The sequence below is a fragment of the Cupressus sempervirens genome, chromosome 4 (assembly GCF_028749045.1).
Source record: "Cupressus sempervirens isolate cs-2001-9-10 chromosome 4, ASM2874904v1, whole genome shotgun sequence".
NCBI classification, from domain to species: domain Eukaryota; kingdom Viridiplantae; phylum Streptophyta; class Pinopsida; order Cupressales; family Cupressaceae; genus Cupressus; species Cupressus sempervirens.
In genome coordinates this window covers 737,037,729-737,055,250 of record NC_143121.1, presented here as the reverse complement: position 1 = coordinate 737,055,250, position 17,522 = coordinate 737,037,729, and the positions used below count along the sequence as shown (strand labels likewise).

At 34.1% G+C, this 17,522-nt stretch overlaps 1 protein-coding gene across 1 annotated transcript; it reads left to right on the top strand.

The window, feature by feature from the left end:
• Positions 1-1,085: 1,085 nt before the first annotated feature.
• LOC149563442 (shikimate O-hydroxycinnamoyltransferase-like) lies at positions 1,086-4,465 on the top strand. The gene is made up of 2 exons (XM_089824013.1): positions 1,086-1,655; positions 3,178-4,465. Exons 1-2 carry the CDS (start codon positions 1,245-1,247, stop codon positions 4,090-4,092), a joined length of 1,326 nt encoding a protein of 441 aa, XP_089680139.1. The 5' UTR covers positions 1,086-1,244; the 3' UTR covers positions 4,093-4,465.
• Positions 4,466-17,522: the final 13,057 nt, after the last annotated feature.

Sequence of the window (17,522 nt, the reverse complement as noted above, 5' to 3'; positions counted from 1 at the left end):
GGTACTTCTGGAAGAACCCTTCAACTTCTTAATGTTGGGTCGGTTCTGATTCCCTTGCCCCCTACTACTAGAGTTTTTCTTCACGTAGTTAGGTTCATTTTTATTTGAGTTATTATTTGTTTGAGATGCAGTACTGGAACATTTGACAACTATCTTACGCGACAAATTATTTTCATTCCACTGAGGCCAAACAACCTTATCCACTACTTGTTTCAAATAATCTTAGTAGATAATGCTAGTGAGTTCAATTCAAGCATATTATATGGAACGTCCCCTTGCAAAACCAAACATAGGGTAAACATATTCCCCATTAAATTTTAGGTGAACCAAACAGATCAAGAATAACAAATGCAAGAATAGCAAAACTGGAATAACATATGCCTATTCCCAGTTCCTATGCCCATGGTCAAATGTGCCCTAAATGAATTTGTAACATGGATCAATAATTGTAACAATATCGCAATAATTATTATAGATTTATTATTCTAATTAAACACTAAAATTATAATTAAAAGTTAATAACGACCGAGTTGCCACCCATGTTTGTATTAGTGCCATGTCTACCTAGCTCATCACACGTGTAGTAGTAGTAGTTGATTATTTTTTAATTTTCTTGGTTGCTGATTGGTCTGTTTGCGTAAAAAAGTACAATTTGATCTTTTTAAAATTTTCTTGGTTGTTGATTGATCCTTTTGTGAACGGCTATTATAAGATCTTAGTGGCCAATTTTGAGTAAACATTTTAAAATGTCACTAGACAAATTTCTATAGGTGCACAAAGTCTAGTGGATCGTTTCTTCGTGACTTTAGTCCCGTGATGATGACTTTGTAAGTTTAGTGATACCTCGAGAGATATATGACATCATGAAAAAACCTAATAAGTCTACCGAGAAGAGAAGGCTACCCTGAAAACCAAAAAGATAAGATTGGCCGGAATTTACTTATTCGCAACAATAATGGCTTCTGTACTTCCTGTCACCCGACTCACGCGAATGACACATACGAACTATTGCAGAAGGACAATAAATTAAGTCATAAGAAAAAGATAAGGTTACATCTGAACTCAGTCTCATCGATAGTCGAGATTACATATTCCATTATTCGACTGATGCCTCACCTGAATCGTCATTACATACCCACACGATTGTAGTCAAATTCACATTATCTGGAACTCTTGTACAAGTTTTCTGCACAATTTCCTTGTCGGTCTCCCCTTCCCATTTTAGGCACCAAATTTGTGACAAAATGGATGTAACCGTGACTGCGTCGGTGCTTGTTAAACCTGTAAGATCCACTCCACAACACAAACTCTGGGTCTCAAATATCGATTTAGTGATGGTTAGATTCCATTCTGCAATAGTTTATATTTACAGAAAGCCTCCATACGCTGATTTCGATGTGGCTCAAATACTGAAAGATTCGCTTTCTAAGGTTTTGGTGCATTTTTATCCCCTTGCGGGCAGATTGATTTTTGATGCCTCTGGTAGAATTGCTGTCGACTGTAATGGCGAGGGCGCTCTGTTTGTGGAAGCCACCACCGACTCAGAAATCGATGATTTTGGTGGGGATTTCACCTCCCCTTCACAATTCACCACTTTGGTTCCCTCTGCTACTTATGAGAATGGATTTACTAAATCGCCTCTTCTTATGGTTCAGGTATATTTAACTTTGAAGGATCTGATGTTACATTCAATGGTTCTAGTCATAAACAATGCTTCTGCCCAACTCCTGAAGAGCCATTTTTAAGAGAATATAAAAATGAGCCATATTTAGGAAAGAAAAAACAAAAGTAATAAGAGATGTTGCTTTTGATGAGTTTCTATTACACCATTTAGATCTATCTATGTATACGATGAAGCTTGCACTCTTTCTATAGATTCTGTACATGGTAAAGATGTATGGAAGCTGAATATTTGGTTACATTGTTTAGATTTTGTTTTGAGCTCTTCTACTGAAAAGATCGAGGGAAGTTGAGTATTTTATATATGAATAAAATAAATTTATAGTTCTGAGTGTGGATAAGGTTTAGGATCTTGATTATCGGATTTGTTGGAAGTATCTATATATTAAACATCCACATGGTCTTCCTGTACAAAAGATGAATAGTTTATATAAAAGGAGATGAGATATTTGTACTTATAGTATATTTAAGGTATAGAATTTCGATTCTTGGATTTGCCATTGGTAAGTGTACTTTAATCTAGAATATAGATCTCTGTGTCATTGATTTCAAGTTTTATAGCGTTTGTATTGGTTCTCTAATTTTGTTAGGGTGGGATTCTTTAGAATTTGTTTTTGTTAGTGTCATTTTTTTGGGTCGAGGTTTAAATTTTGTTTCTGTTTTTGAAGGTTCAGACATGCAACTAAATCAATCAGCTTGAGTCTGTAGGAAGAAGAATTTTGAATTCATAGGCAAACCTCTACGAGTCGAGGACTCGTGGGTACCAGCACAGCATCATTCTTTATAATGATGCCACTCTGCAATCAGAGACATATTGTTTGGGGAAATTATTCAACTTTACTAATAGAGATTTAAATTTTTTTAAATTTATTTTCTATCAAAATAGTAAAGTTTGTTCTAGTTTCTCTTTTTCTTGTCAGTCGTGTGATGATCCATTGATAAAATAATTATCATACAATCAGATCTAGAAGTGTAAATATAAGTAGTTTCATATGAAAGGTGAAAATTTTCTCCTCATTATTTTAGTTTCCAGAAATTGATTTGTACATTGAAATAATACTGTATATTCTCAATTTTAGATTCAGATTTGTAAGAATAGTTTGTGCAGTTTGCTGTCACTTTTTGATCCAGCATCGAAACAATTCAATTTCAAAATCAGATTGCTAAAAAGAAAATAAGTGAAATTTTTCTAAATTTTGTTTTGTTTTCCATCACAAAATATACAGATCATGAAGATTGAAAAAATTTTAAAATAAAAAATTTCATTATATTTTGATTTTTTGAAAACTTAGTCGATAGTACAATTTATAGACGGGATAGCCCCATCCTCTGTATGGACTGGCCATTTGATCCATAGGACAATATGTATACTATTCCTCTTTGATCATATAATAAAAACATTTTTTCTTGAATAATATTATGTTCCATTTCTTCTGCTATTATGATATTAAAGTAAAATGATCTGAGAGCTAGACTGATTTCAATCTTTCTCCAAAGGTAACAAAGTTCAAATGTGGAGGGGTGGCTTTAGGAACGGCCATACAACATATGTTATCAGATGGTGTCTCTGCTCTACATTTTGTGAACAGCTGGTGTGATGTAGCTCGGGGATTGCAGATACATTTACTTCCTCATATAGATCGCAGCCCACTTCGAGCTCGAAATCCTCCAAGAGTGAGCTTTTCTCACCAAGAATTTGCACCACCTCCAATCCTTCTCCATCAAGAAAGAGATGATGAAAAATATGTTATACTCCAACAAGAGGCAAACAAAATCTCATTTGGAAGGTTCAATCTCAGCAAGTATCAAGTTGGTGCCCTAAAAGAAAAAGCGAGGGACAACCCTCATAAAAAGGGGTATTCCACCTATGTAATCCTGGCTGCCCATATTTGGAAATGTTGCACCACAGCGCGAGATTTACCAGAAAAGCAGAGATGCAAACTGTACATTCCTGTTGACGGAAGAGACCGTTTGAGCAAACCAGCATTGCCTCGTGGGTATTTTGGCAATGCCGTTTTTATGGCCACTCCAATGGAAGTTGCAGGAGAAATTGTTTCCAATCCTTTGTCGTACAGTGCTGAGAAAATTCACGAGTCGATAGCCAGAATGGATGATGACTATCTCCGGTCTGAGTTGGACTTTTTGGAGTTGCAGGCAGATATAAATGCGGCTGTGAGGAGGAACGATATGTTCAAGTGTCCAAATATGTCTATTGTTGCTTGGACTCGTTTGCCATTTTATGATGCTGATTTTGGTTGGGGGAGGCCGAGCTTGTTGGGACCTGCGGGAAATCCTCCGGACGGACTCTGCCGCGTTTTGCCCATTCCTTCAAATGACGGGAGCGTGTCCGTTTGCGTCTCATTACTAAGGAATGATCTGCTGAAATTTGGCAAGCTGCTTTATGAGTTTTAATATTTTATGAGCCGTCGGTAGAGAGATTTTGAAATCATTGAAATTATGTTTTAGTTCTGAACAAGTTTGATATGGGTCATCTGGTCGGATCGGTTTCTTCTTGTTCTCAGGTTGAGTCCTCTCATATGATTAAATTAATTAATTGTTCTTCTCTCCCTTCGTCTTCGAGAATTGATACGAGGAAAGTTGAGTCTGACGGTATTTGGTGGAACAAGAATAATTTGGTTGACAAGACTTATTTCTTCATATTATATGAAGCTTGGTATATTTGCATGAAGATTTGTGTTATTCTCTTCGTGATTTCAGAGATGGGTTACTTGTGAATTTAATTTTATGATTTTAGTGTATAAAGGAGTTTCGATGAATCTTTTTTGACAATTGGTTTCATTCATTGATTGGAAATGAATTTTTCAGTTTGTCCAAAAAGATACCACCTACACAGTAGTAATATCATTTTATGACTAGGCAAGAACCTACAAGACATTGGTAAATTGCAACCCTGGTCTTGGTACTCGCAATTAACACATAATAATAATTAATCTTAATAATAGTAATAAATAACCTAAGCTTCGGCCAGAAATTACATAAATCATATGTTTTAAATGAAATTTTATTTTATTTCTTTTTCCTTTGAAAGGAACTTTGTTCTATTTTATATTCTAAAATTAAATTTTGAAACTATGGATAGAATGTTTAGAATTGAAGTCCTTATTAATTTCGTAGTCCTTTCAAGTTTTGAGCAAATTTTACAATAATATAATATTTTGATTTTGATAAAGTGAACTTTTAAATTTTATAACAAAACAATTTTCAGAAATATAATTGGCTAAAAGCTATTTAGCCATGTGAACTCTTTTTAAAAAATATTTGAAAGTAAATATTGACATTAATAATCTTAGATAAAATTTATTAAATTGTATTATACAGTAACTACTTTATATTACAAATGTTAGAACTATTAACTCATGAACAAATATTATAGTTTATATCAATAATTCTAAATTTTAAGATATAGATTTTTTGAAGATTTGTTATTAAAAAAATTTATAATATTTTTTTAATCTAGATAATTTATAGATTTCGAATTGATCTTAATTTTTTTTTAAATTTCTCTTTAATGCTTCTTATCATTATATTAAAACAAATATTTTGTTCTCTTTAAATCAATATATAATTACATAAAATATATTTATAAATAATTAAGAATATAAACTATGTTATATTACATTGTTAAACTTATCATATAATTTTATATTTTAAATTTAGAATATTATATACATTTTCTTATGGATAATTTTATATTCAATTTTTATTCTATGATATATTTATATGATTATTTTATGCTTTACTATATTTATGTTATCATATATAAAAGTAGATTTACTTTAATCATAATTTGTTTGTATAATATATTATATTTAAGCCTACATACCGTACAATATTTTATCTCATTGATCTGCTACCAAACAGTTAAATGTCATTGCTCATTGCTACAAGTGCAGACAAAGGCTGTCGTCACACACCAAACTTTTCCGAACGGAGTGAAAGTTTTTGTAGGCAGTTGTTTGGTATTGACACGATGCAGGAAAGAAATAAACATTGAATTGTCATTACGTATATAGTACTATTCTCAGAAACGTTGCACCCATTACCTCTCATAAATGCTTCATTCGGTGTCATCGAGGGCCGTAGAATTGAAAGTAGTGGTGCCTGTTCAGTCCACATGGATACTGTGATGGTCTCTCGTGTTGAGTACATCTCTTACCAATCCACATCCAATGATCCATGTGATCTGTGCGTTGTTATAGATGGAAACAGCTATGCTGTCGATATCTTCTACTTCACAAGACGACTTATACAGTTGTTCCCATCCATGAAGTAGAGATTCAGTAGTCGCCAAGACGAACTTTTGTGTATCTAGATCTCCTAAATTGTAAGTTGAATTATGTCAATTTTTTTGATGTACATTTGTAGGTGACTGAAGAGCTTAAAGCTAAGGATTGTTCTAGCTAAAATATTATTCTTTTTCTTGTTCTCCTTTTAAAAAGATCTTCTTACAATTTCTACCATCAATGCGATTTTACACTCTGACACATAAAACATACATGAAGATGCAAATTTAATGAAAAAAAAGTGGTGGAATTTAAGTGCTCATATTTTGGCTTAGAAATTTGCATTTACAAGCAGCTAAGTGCCCATTTTGACATGATGCTAAAAGCATGTATTGGTGATGGAGAGAGCTCTCATCATGGATATAGTCACAACGATCCATCTACTAATATTAATATAAACAATACCATACAAACATAAGATACTTAGATCAGAATTGATTTATATATATTTTATAATGTTTTTCATTTGCATATTTTAAATGTGTATGTTTCAAATTAGTTTTAAATTTGCATGTTTCAAAATATTTATATTTTCATGTTTCATAATTAAATTTTATCATTAATGTGGATGCCACCATATCAATAAATTTTATATTTTATTAAAGTTAATGATTTATTTAAAGTAGATGAATCATATATGTAGTATATATTTTATTATTATTTAATTAAATTACAAATGTGTTATATATATATATATATATATATATATAATGTTTGTAATGTTTGAAAAGTGGAAGGTAATGCCACCATATTTCAAACATTACGATCTAAATGTTTCACTTAAAATAGCTCTGATTTTTATTTATCTTATTTTGAACATTATTCATTTGAAATATATATATATATATATATATATATATATATATATATATATATATATATATATATATATATGTTAATTACAAATACTTTCTAATTCTGATTATTGATATATGTTGATGTTTGTTTATAAGTTTGTGGTTACTATTCGAGTTATGAATACCTCAAACAAAGAATCAAACATTATTGATACTAGCCTAACTACTTTTGTGACCTCAAATGATTTCTTTGAGACTTAGTTTGGCAAATGCCTACAAATAATTAAGACTCATGCACAACTATTATTAAATTTGTGGAGAACACAATATTTCCAATTGACTATCTTGAGGAAATGAAAGTAATGCAAATGAAAGATGCTGAAAAATTCCTGCGTGACACATCTGTAAAAGTGGATGGGTTTCCCTCAATAATGCAAGAAATCATTCACAATCATTGTTGAAATAAAAGTCACAATACAATCCTAATCATTCAAGAATGTGACATGTATTTACACTATTACATAGAAATGTTTTGTATATAGTTCATTCTTGTCACTGGTTTTAGACTTTTACTACTTCTAATTAGTTTTATTGGGAGTTGTGGTTCACCATTGTTCTATGTAACTTTCATGAAGAAGAGAACAAGAAAAATAATCTTTTAATTTTGTCTTTAATGGATGGGGATGCTGAATATTTTAATTAAGAAATAAAATCATAAGTGTACATTTATTTCCTTCATGATAGGCATGTTTATTGATAACAATTCTCAATAATTACAATAAAACTTGCATTAGCACTATTAAAAATTCAACAATATATAATTTTCTTACATCATCATGGGGAAATATTTTTTATGAAGTTGATTCTTATCTATTCTTTCACACTTTTTACATCATCTAAATAGCTATGTTGGGACTCAGAATTCCCCTTTCATGAAAAATGTGCAATTAAAATTTTTCCACTATTCGAGTCATTTTTAAAACCTATATCCCAATTTTGACCATAGTTTTACTCCAAATACTTCAACAATACACCTAAATCCATACTTCCCTTAATTATGTCCCTTATATTAGAGTAACATTGAATCAATTATCAACCCTAACCATAACACTAAGTGTCATATAAATGAAATTATAAACCTTGGATTCTAACTCTAACTCTAATTCTAACTCTACATGCGACTATACTAAGCATTTAGTAAATTATATACATAGTCTTAACCTTATATTTACTACTAACTATAAATAAAATTATATTTTTAATAGGGAGGCATATATATATATATATATATAGGGGTAATCTCTAGAGAGAGTGGGAAGGCATGGGAGAGGGAAGGAGTAAATAAAAAATGTTAATAACATGTGTCACAATAGCAATAATCATGGATATTATACTATGACTAAGCCACATAAAATATTAACTTGACAATTATCCTAACACTGACCTAAACTTTAATAATAGCACAAAGATCAACTATAATAAGAGTACTAACCCCAAAAATAACCTTAACCACAATAATAACATAAACCTCAACTCTAACTCTAACTCTAATCCTAACTCTAAATCTAACTCTAGCTCTAATTATAACCCTCGCCATAATGTTAACCCAAAATCTAATCCTCACCTTAACCCTAACTCTAACTCTAATTATACCCCTAACACTAACCCTAACCTTAACCTTATATAACCATAAATATAATTTTAATTCAAACCTTAACCCTATCCCTAATTCTAACCTTAACTCTAACTCTAACCCTAACCCTAACTTAAATTCTATCCCTAACACTAACTCTAACCCTAACTCTAGCCTTGATTATACCTCTAACCCTAATTCTAACCCTAACCCTAATTTTAACCCTAATGCTTACTCTAGCTCTAACTCTAACCCTAACCCTAACCCTAAATTGAACCCTAGTGAAACTCTACCTCTAACTCTTACTGGACCTCTAATCCTAACTCTAACTCTAACCCTAACCTTAACCCCAATTCTAACCCTAACTCTAGCATTAACACTAACAATAACACTAAGTCTATCTCTAATTGTAACCCTAGCCCTAAACCTATTTGTAACCCTAATTCTAATCCTAATTCTAACCCTAACCCTTACTCTACCCCTAACTCTAACCCTAACTCTAACTCTAACTCTAACTCTAACTCTAACTCTAATTCCAATCCTAACCCTAATTATAACCCTAACTATATTTGTAACCCTAATCTTCCCATACCCTAACCCTAACCCTAACTCTAACTCCAACTCTAACCCTAACTATATTTGTAACCCTAATTCTAACCCTAACCCTAACCCTAACCCTATATAACCTTAACTCTAACTCTAATTCTAACCCTAACCCCAATTCTAGCCCTAATCCTAACATAATTCTAACCCTAACTATAACTCTAATATTAACTATAACCCTAAATCTAACTAACTCTATCTCTAATTCTTACCCTAACCTTAACTCTAACACGAATTCCTACCCTTACTCTAACTCTAACATTGATTCTAACCCTATCCCTAATTCTAACCCTAAATCTAAGTCTAACTCTTACCCTAACACTAATTCTGTCATGTCCCCTTTTCAAATAATTAAAAAATAATAATTTTTGTTAAGGCAGGCAGGCTCCAAAAAGGTGAAATTTCGGAAAAAAGGGTTAATCTTTGGAAACCAATGGACTAATAAATAAAAATTATTATTAAATTATATTTTATTAACCCCTTTTGGACGTGAGTTAGGGTTATGCCCTCTTTAAAAGGGGTTTGGAGGCATTTTGGGCTGATTCTACATCTTGATTCTTGATAATTTTCTTGTTGTTCTTCAGAGGCTGCCAAACCTGTGGAGAAGGAGACCCAAGAACGGGAGTTTGCAGGTTTCTAGGAAGGCTAAGGACGGGAGTTTGAAGCCATTCCATGTGCATGCTCATACAGAGTTTGCCCTTGTGCTGAATAGTGCCGATTTGGGTGTTTTCGGGGTTGTTTTTGGTTTGAATTTGGGTTTTCAGTTGAGTGTTTCATTTCAGTTTGGTTTGCTGTTGTATTTTAGACTTTATGATGTTAAAATAGAGCTGAATATATGTATTGGGTCGTGATTAAACTTCTGAGATAATTTATGAGTGTTTTGTGGTGTTTTTGGGCATTTTTGTGTTAATTTCGGGAGCCCGATTGAGCATAGTTTTGCCCTACATTTGTGATCTGTTGTGTAAGGGCTATACAAATCTGGAAATGTCATTTTGTAGGCTGTTATGCTGCTGAAATCTCTGTAAAAATGTCCATTTTCAGATTTATTAATAATTTGTGAAGTTGTGAAGTTTTTGGCACTAATTTGGACATACCCGATTTGGGTTTTATTGGAAAATTGGTAGATCTTTGTTATATTGGTTGTTTGATTTTAAAGTTCAGATTTGAGGCTGGAAATATCATAAAAAATCAGTAAAGGGACATTTCAGTGGTATCAGAGCCGTGATCTTGCCAGCCTGAGGGTTTGTAGAAGTTGCATGTCAAGTTTTGATAACTACCCAGATCTTGCATGTCATATTTTATGATTGCATGCAACTAAGTGAAAGAGAAAAAAGATATTTGCAGCGAGAAAAGAAAAAAGAAATTTTGATCAAAGTCCCAGTTGAAAGCAAAAGTACAAAATCCAAGGAAGAAAAAGGTATGGCTGATCCAGATGAGATGGCAAAGAAATTCTTCCAAGACATCCAAAATACTCAGAAGCAAACAGTGGATGGTTTGGCGGAAACTAGAGAGGCTTTGCGAATATTGACAGAAAAATTACAAGGAATTGCATCTATTAATGAGAAAGGGAGCACTTCAGAGGAGCCGAGAAATGGGAGATCCACACCATCTAAATCAACCAAATCTATTTTCTTGCCTGCAGATGAGCCACCAGTACCAAATCCAGCCATTAATCCAGTGGAAGAGGTTACAGGTAATTTGATTACATTAAGAGCTACTTACAATGGCTTAGATGATGACTTTCGTAGTTCAGTTCCTTTTAGAGAATATGTGGATATGATGCACGCTTTGATGCCCAAGAAAGAGAATAGGAGGGAGCATGACACAAGTTGAAGAGAGCTCAAAAATAAAATAAGCAAGTTTACAGCGCCTACTTTTGATGGAACAAATAAAATTTCAGCTAGAGCATGGCTACAAAAATTACAAACTTTCTTCACACTTAACCCCATGAAAGAGAGTGATGCTATTCAATTTGCAAGTCTACACTTGGAAGATGCAGCCTATGATTGGTGGTATCATGGAATGACTACTCAAGGTCACGATCAGGTAACTACATTTGAAGATTTCAGTCAAAGGGTGATAGATAGATTTGACCTCAAGGATGATGAAGAGTACTTTAAAGAATTGTCAAAGTTGAAGCAAACCAAATCAGTTAATGAGTATATAGAAGAATTTCAAAAAGTGGCTGTTATGGTACCTGATATGAGTGAAAAGAGGATTGTTTATCTTTTTCTTGATGGTTTAGAAGATTCTGTTAGGGGTTTGGTTAAGGCTTTCTCACCCTCAACCTTACAGGAAGCTATCAAAAGAAGCTTGCAACTTGAAACTTGCGTGCCTATGAAATCAATCACTAATCAAAAACCCCCAAATCTTTGGCAACATAAGGGAAATTTTCAGAAAAAGACTTTCCCAACACTACCACCAAAAGATGTGACAAATGTGGCAAAAAAGAAGGTAGATGAAGAGACTAGGAGTGAATTACGAAGGAAAAAGCTTTGTTTTACTTGTAGAGAACCATGGGTTCCAGGACACAGATGTTTGGGGAAAGGTCAAGTGCACTATATTGAAGTTGCTTCAGAATCTGATTCAGATGAGCATGAGGAATTTCATGATACTAAGGAGGAGGTAGAAGAAGAGAAAGTAAAAGAAATCAGCAAGGATGGTACTTTAGCAGCATTATCAGGAGTCTCAAGATACCATCCCTTTCGAATTCGAGGGGTACTAGCAGGGCAAAGGTTGACTGTTCTTCTTGATAGTGGGGCAACTCACAATTTTATTGATGACGGATTTGTCATGAAAAGAGGGCTTAAAGCAGAAGATTTTGAGGGATTCAATGTTACTGTAGCTGATGGATTCACTATGCCTTGCACACGGGTGGTGAAACAACTCAAGATGACCTTAGGAGATTATGAGTTATGTGATGACTTCTATGTGGTTGGTATTGGGGAGACAGATCTTGTATTGGGTGTTCAATGGTTGCACTCTATCGGAGGCTATTACATGAACCATCAAACTATGGAGTTTAAATTTCATTCCAATGGGAAAGAAGTCATATTGAGAGGGTTATCGAATGGAGCACCTAAGGCGGTCTCTGCAAAGAGGATGGAGAGGACTTTTCGAAGAGGACAAGTAACATGGGCAGCAGGAGTCATAATCCAACCAACAAGCTCTCCCAAGAATCAAGGTAATTTCCATTTTGAAATTCAAAATATTCTTGATAAGCATAGTATAGTTTTCAATGACTTGCCTCCAGGATTACCACCAGATAGAGGTTTTGAGCATGTTATAGAGTTAGAACAGGGTGCCAAACCAGTTATAACAACCCCATACCGCCATCCAAGAGGTTATAAGGAAGAAATTGAAAACACTATTAAAGAACTCCTGGACATGGGATTCATAAGGCCTAGCTCTAGTCCATTTGCATCATCTGTGGTACTTGTCAAGAAAAAGGATGGTACAATGAGAATGTGTATAGACTACAGGGCTCTAAACAAGAAGACCATAAAAAATAGGTATCCCATACCACGCATAGATGAACTCATTGATGAGTTACATGGTGCTGTATACTTCTCAAAAATTGACTTAAGATCAGGCTACCATCAAATCCGAATAAGGAGTGAAGATGTGGAAAAGACTGCTTTCAGATGTCACTATGGGCACTTTGAATTTCTTGTTATGCCATTTGGACTCACTAATGCACCAGCAACATTCCAATCTTGTATGAATAAGGTATTCAGTCAGCATCTTCGAAAATTTGTTTTGGTATTTTTTGATGATATCTTGATATACAGTAAAACATGGGAAGAGCATCTAAAGCACATAGACACTGTTTTGGGAATCTTGGAGCAGCAATCCTTCTATGCTAAGCTATCTAAATGTGAGTTTGGTTTGATAGAGATCCTATATTTGGGACATATTATAAGCTCTAAAGGAGTACAGGTTGATCAACAAAAAATCCAGGCAATTTTGGATTGGCCTCCACCCACTAATCTTACACAGTTGAGAGGTTTCTTCGGGTTGTGTAGCTACTATAGGAGATTTGCGAAGGGATTTTCTCAGCTTGCTGCCCCCTTGACTGATTTGACAAAGAAAGGAGCTTTTGTTTGGACAGAAGAGGCACAAAAAACATTTGATAAGCTTAAGGAGGTAATGAGTTCATGCCCTGTGCTTGCAATTCCAGATTTCTCTTTACCTTTTGTTGTTGAATGTGATGCTTCGGGAGAAGGTATAGGGGCTGTCCTAACTCAAAGGGGACATCCAATAGCATTTGAGAGTCAAAAATTAAATCAATCAGAGAAAGGGTACTCCATCTATGATAAGGAAATGTTGGCAATCATGCATGCACTTCATAAGTTTAGACAATATTTGGTATGTGGGAGATTCATTGTAAAGACAGACCATAATAGCCTCAGGTTCTTCTTGAACCAAAGGGATTTGAATGATCGTCAACAAAAATGGGTAAGCAAATTGCAAGCTTATGATTTTGATATTGAATACATGAAAGGAAAGAATAATGTGGTTGCTGATGCTCTCTCAAGAAAGCCCACTTTATGTTCCTTATCATCTATCTCTGCTGATTGGAAAGTCTCCATAATTTTAGAGTATGCTAAAGATTCATTTGCCACCAAGATTTTGGATAAGTTAGTGGATGATAACAGGTACAAGGTTGTTGATGAATTGATTTATTACAAGAACAGGATCTTCTTAGTGCCAGGGTCAAAAACTAAGGAGAGGATATTGAGGGCCTTTCATGACACACCTTTGGCTGGTCACCAGGGATACTTCAAGACATACAGGCAAATTCGAGAGCGGTTTTCATGGAAGGGTATGAAGGAGGATGTCCTTAAACATATTAAGGAATGTATGGTATGCCAACAAAGCAAGAGTGAGCAAAATTTTCCTGCAGGGTTGTTGCAGCCACTTCCTATTCCTGAACAAAAATGGGAAAGTATTTCCATGGATTTCATCACTGGGTTGCCCAAGGTTCAAGGTAAGGATTGCATATATGTGGTGGTAGATAGACTAACTAAGTATGCACATTTCTTTCCTATCACATCTGATTTCAAGGCATCACAAGTGGCCGAATTGTTCTTCAAGGAAATTTTTAGATTACATGGTTTGCCTAGAAACATTGTTAGTGACCGGGACAGTAGATTCCTCAGCTCTTTTTGGAAGGAGCTCTTTCATTTGGCAGGAACTGAACTCACTCCCAGTACTAGCTATCACCCTCAAACAGATGGACAAACAGAGATAGTTAATAAATGGATAGAAGGATATTTGAGGAACTATGTTTCAAATCAACAACATGCTTGGGTGAAATGGTTACACCTAGGGGAGTATTGTTACAATACATCTCATCACATGTCTATTGGTATGCCTCCTTTTCGTGCTCTTTATGGTTACGATGCCCTTTCCTTTGTTGATCTAATACTTTCCGATAGCAGAGTACCCGCAGCAAGTGATTTCATCAAGCAAAGCCAAGACATAATAAGGTCCCTCAAGGATAATCTACAACATGCACAAAACCAACAAAAGATATATGCTGACAGGAAAAGGATTGAAAGATCTTTTGAGGAGGGAGATTTGGTATTTGTGAGGTTGCAGCCATATAAGCAAAGCACCTTGAAGAGAAGTGGGGCAGAGAAACTCAAGCCAAGGTTCTATGGGCCTTATAAAATCATCAAGAAGGTAGGAGAGGTAGCTTATGAATTAGAGCTCCCACCAAACAGCAAAATACATAATATTTTTCATGTATCTTGCTTAAAGAAGGTTCTAGGCCAGCAAACCATAGTATCTACAGAATTACCACCTCTTGATGATGAAGGGAAATTAGTTTTGATACCAGAAGAGATTTTGGATACAAGAGAGAAAAGGTTGAGAAATAGGAGCATCACAGAGCATTTGGTCAAATGGAAAGGATTACCACTAGAGGATGCAACTTGGGAAGGAGAACATATTCTTGAGAATTCCAACCTTCATTGCTTGAGGACAAGCAATATTTGGGAGGGGAGGACTTGTCATGTCCCCTTTTCAAATAATTAAAAAATAATAATTTTTGTTAAGGCAGGCAGGCTCCAAAAAGGTGAAATTTCGGAAAAAAGGGTTAATCTTTGGAAACCAATGGACTAATAAATAAAAATTATTATTAAATTATATTTTATTAACCCCTTTTGGACGTGAGTTAGGGTTATTCCCTCTTTAAAAGGGGTTTGGAGGCATTTTGGGCTGATTCTACATCTTGATTCTTGATAATTTTCTTGTTGTTCTTCAGAGGCTGCCAAACCTGTGGAGAAGGAGACCCAAGAACGGGAGTTTGCAGGTTTCTAGGAAGGCTAAGGACGGGAGTTTGAAGCCATTCCATGTGCATGCTCATACAGAGTTTTCCCTTGTGCTGAATAGTGCCGATTTGGGTGTTTTCGGGGTTGTTTTTGGTTTGAATTTGGGTTTTCAGTTGAGTGTTTCATTTCAGTTTGGTTTGCTGTTGTATTTTAGACTTTATGATGTTAAAATAGAGCTGAATATATGTATTGGGTCGTGATTAAACTTCTGAGATAATTTATGAGTGTTTTGTGGTGTTTTCGGGCATTTTTGTGTTAATTTTGGGAGCCCGATTGAGCATAGTTTTGCCCTACATTTGTGATCTGTTGTGTAAGGGCTATACAAATATGGAAATGTCATTTTGTAGGCTGTTATGCTGCTGAAATCTCTGTAAAAATGTCCATTTTCAGATTTATTAATAATTTGTGAAGTTGTGAAGTTTTTGGCACTAATTTGGACATACCCGATTTGGGTTTTATTGGAAAATTGGTAGATCTTTGTTATATTGGTTGTTTGATTTTAAAGTTCAGATTTGAGGCTGGAAATATCATAAAAAATCAGTAAAGGGACATTTCAAATTCTATCTCTAATTCTAACCCTAATTGTAGCTCTAAATCTAACTCTAACCCTAACTATAACCCTAACTCTAACTCTAATTGTAACCCTAACCCTAACCCTACCCCTAATCTTAACCCTAACACTATATATAACTCTAACTCTATCCATAATCGTAACCCTAATTTCAATCCCAACTACAACCCTAATTCTAACCCTAACTCTAACTCTATCACTAAATCTAACTCTAACTCTAACTCTAAGTTCTTACCTAACCCTAACCCCAACTCTATCTCTAACTTGAACCTTAACTCTAACTCTAATTCCAACCTTCACCCTAACCCTAACCCTAACCCCAAACCGAACCCCAATTCTAATCCTAACTCTAACTCTAATTCTAACTCTAACTCTAACATAAACACTAACACTAACACTAACACAAACAATAATACTAACACTAATACTAACACTAATACTAACTCTAACTCTAACTCTAATTGTAACCCTAATCCTAATGAAAATGCTAACTCTAACCGTAACCCTAATGTTAATCCTAATTCTAACCCTAACCATTATTCTAACCCTAATTATAACCCTAATTTTAACTCTAACTCGAATCCTTACTCTAACTCTAATTCTAACTATTAACTCTAACTTAAACCCTAACCTTAACTCAAGCTCAAACCCTAACTCTAATTCTTACCCTAATCCTAACCAATAACCAACAAGGGGCACTTGTGTCATAGTTCTCGCCCTTGCTGTTTGTTGGCAAAATTTTATAGTGCCAATGAAGAAAGGCAAATGCTATGCATCACAACGATTGAAAAGAACAAAATATCAATTTTATAAACTATATATAAGTATTCCGCAGGTGAAAAACAACATTGCTTATAATTTAGTTAATAAAGATGTAGGTCTTTCAGCGAAAAAACTCAATAACCATTGAAAAGAACAAAATATCAATTTTATAAACTATATATAAGTATTCACAAGTAGAAAACAACATTGCTTATAATTTAGTTAATGAAGATGTAGGTCTTTCAGCCACAAAACTCAGTAACAACAAGCACAATTTTTTCATGCAAAGCATGCCACAACACTTTCCATCACGCATTATGATTCCAGCTATGATATTACTCGACTAATTATTAAATTATGTTGTCAAGCCACTATACATATGTGATGAGGTTCTTCAAGTAATTCTGGCTTGTATTCATGTAGCTCAAATAAAATGTTGATGGATAATTAATAGAAGGTGAACATCTTTACCTGTGACATGAAATTACACTCAAATTTGTAAATAGAAAAAATATATTAACATGCAAACACAGTTTAGGTATCAAAAAATTAAATTAGTCATATATGATCATAAATGGAATACCTTTGGTTGTTCCACTAGACAGATTTTGCAACAACTACCCTTCTTGCTACCTCTTTTGCAACTGGAAACTGATTATTTCCATTCCTTGACCTCATTTGTGCAAGCTTTTCCTAAAACCATGAAAACATGTAATTTGTCAATGCATTCAATAAGCAAATAATTTATTTGGAAAAGGTCATTGGCTCTTATTCTGCAGAGTTCCACATGTTCTCAATAAAAAAATTAACTAAAACTTCATATGGAAGTTTAAA

What these genes read in the sequence shown, in the direction of transcription:
- LOC149563442 (XM_089824013.1), top strand. Translation starts at nt 1,245, where the DNA reads ATGGATGTAACCGTGACTGCGTCGGTGCTTGTTAAACCTGTAAGATCC. An exon ending in CGCCTCTTCTTATGGTTCAG is followed by an intron (nt 1,656 to 3,177) that starts GTATATTTAACT and finishes CTTTCTCCAAAG; the next exon opens with GTAACAAAGTTCAAATGTGG.